This window comes from Diaphorina citri, unplaced genomic scaffold, assembly GCF_000475195.1.
Source record: "Diaphorina citri unplaced genomic scaffold, Diaci psyllid genome assembly version 1.1 scaffold28566, whole genome shotgun sequence".
NCBI classification, from domain to species: Eukaryota; Metazoa; Arthropoda; class Insecta; order Hemiptera; family Psyllidae; genus Diaphorina; species Diaphorina citri.
In genome coordinates this window covers 8,910-10,586 of record NW_007405904.1, presented here as the reverse complement: position 1 = coordinate 10,586, position 1,677 = coordinate 8,910, and the positions used below count along the sequence as shown (strand labels likewise).

The following is a 1,677-nucleotide window of genomic DNA, read 5'->3' as shown; positions in this document are numbered from 1 at the left end:
CTACAGCAATGGGAGGTAAACCTAAAAATAAATACTGCATTGTACCTGGTTGTAAAACCACAACCATAAGTAATCCTGAGAAGTTACTTTTGCCAGTACCAAGGGATCCACAGACCAGATTAAAGTGGTGTCGACATGTGAGAAGGGAAACAAATCTTCAGTTTGATGGACCTGTATATGTCTGTGAGGACCATTTTGATGTAAGTAATATAACATTAATAAGAATTATAAGTTTCTGCGTGAGAAACAGCTGACAGGCAACGAGGTACAAAACAGACATGACTGGAGACAACTGACAAGAAACGTCGACCCCACTTGAGCGGGATTAAAGACAAAGTGAAAGAAGAAGAAGAAGAAGAAGAAGAAGAAGAAGAAGATAAGCCAAACCAGGGGTGGGCTTGGTCAGGGTTTTCTATGTTGTAACAACTCATACTTTTAGTATTTCTCCCCTTTATACTAAGTAAAGGGTTTTATACCTCTATGTGAAAATATGTTTCATTGGATGTTAAACTTATTAATTATGGGTCTGTCAATCAAGCAAAAAGTACCTAGGATACCTACAGCATTTGAAAGAAAAATAAAAGATTTTAAACTTTTAAAGCAATAGCTACTTAACATTATAAAACTGTCACTAACACTCGAACTGATACTCAAGTGATACATGATATATCCAACAGATTTTTTTTTTTTTTTTTTTTTTCAAGTATCAGTTAGTTGAAGTTTTAATAATATCAAACCTTAATCCTCCTACTTTTTTAAAAAAAAATAATTATTATTTACTTCATAACATTGGTATTATTTTTACAGCTTGAAAATGATGTTCAAGATTGGGATGAGGTATCAAATTCTGAAGGAAGAGGGCAAAAAAAACATTCAAGCTGCAACTTAAACCTGTGTTTTCCTACTAATTTGCTTGCCCAGCCAGACCGAAAGCGAACACACACTGTAGATGTCTTGAAATCTGAAAAGGCTTCCTCTTTTGGCAAAGAAAGAGGACATCAAAAAGGAGAAAACTTGTAAAGATCTTCTTGAGGCTGGTCCAAGGCAATCCAGGTAAGTTGAATAATTATAATAATGGTGAACTCCTTGCTGCATAATATTAAAAACCAAGAGGATTGGGAAAAAGACAGAAATGCACTCTACACGCTGGTGAGTGTCCTATTATTTTTATTTCCTTTTTAATATTCTCTAAGCTGATCATTTTTCATTATTATCTCTATTCTTTTCACAGACATCACTTCCTTGGTGAACATTCTTGAAGATGTTGAAATTATTGTATGACATATTCCTTTGATATCTTGTAGGATTACATGGATATAAATATGAGATAACTCAAAATGAGGTATGGTATCCAGATTAATTAGTATACTTTATACAATTCATCCCAAGTTACTCGCAATAATTCCGTGGTCCAACGATACGACGTAAATGGAGGTATAGTTGAGTCACAAATTACTGAGTACTCTGACTCCACCCGAGACTTTTGTAGTTGTGGTGTCTCTGTTTCATAAAAGGGTGTGTCTAAGTTGCGGACCAAGTGGGTCCAAGGTTAAAATACCTCGAAAATTAGAATCTAAACCTTGAACATTTCTGAAACATCATTGGATGTGACGAGTAGGACTCGGTAGCTTCATGGACACCTTATGGAGTAGTAGTATAAAATATAGGTAACACTTA

The 1,677-nt window shown here is 34.8% G+C and overlaps 1 protein-coding gene across 1 annotated transcript in view; it reads left to right on the top strand.

Annotated features, from left to right (window-relative positions):
- Positions 1-6: 6 nt before the first annotated feature.
- Positions 7-1,677, top strand: part of LOC103523600 — a gene marked incomplete at its 3' end in the record, with an annotated part of 10,562 nt that continues 8,891 nt past the window's right edge. Inside the window, exon 1 of the mRNA XM_017449273.2 lies at positions 7-200. Coding sequence (XP_017304762.1) covers positions 9-200 — 192 coding nt within the window. The remainder of the gene's footprint in view (positions 201-1,677) is intronic.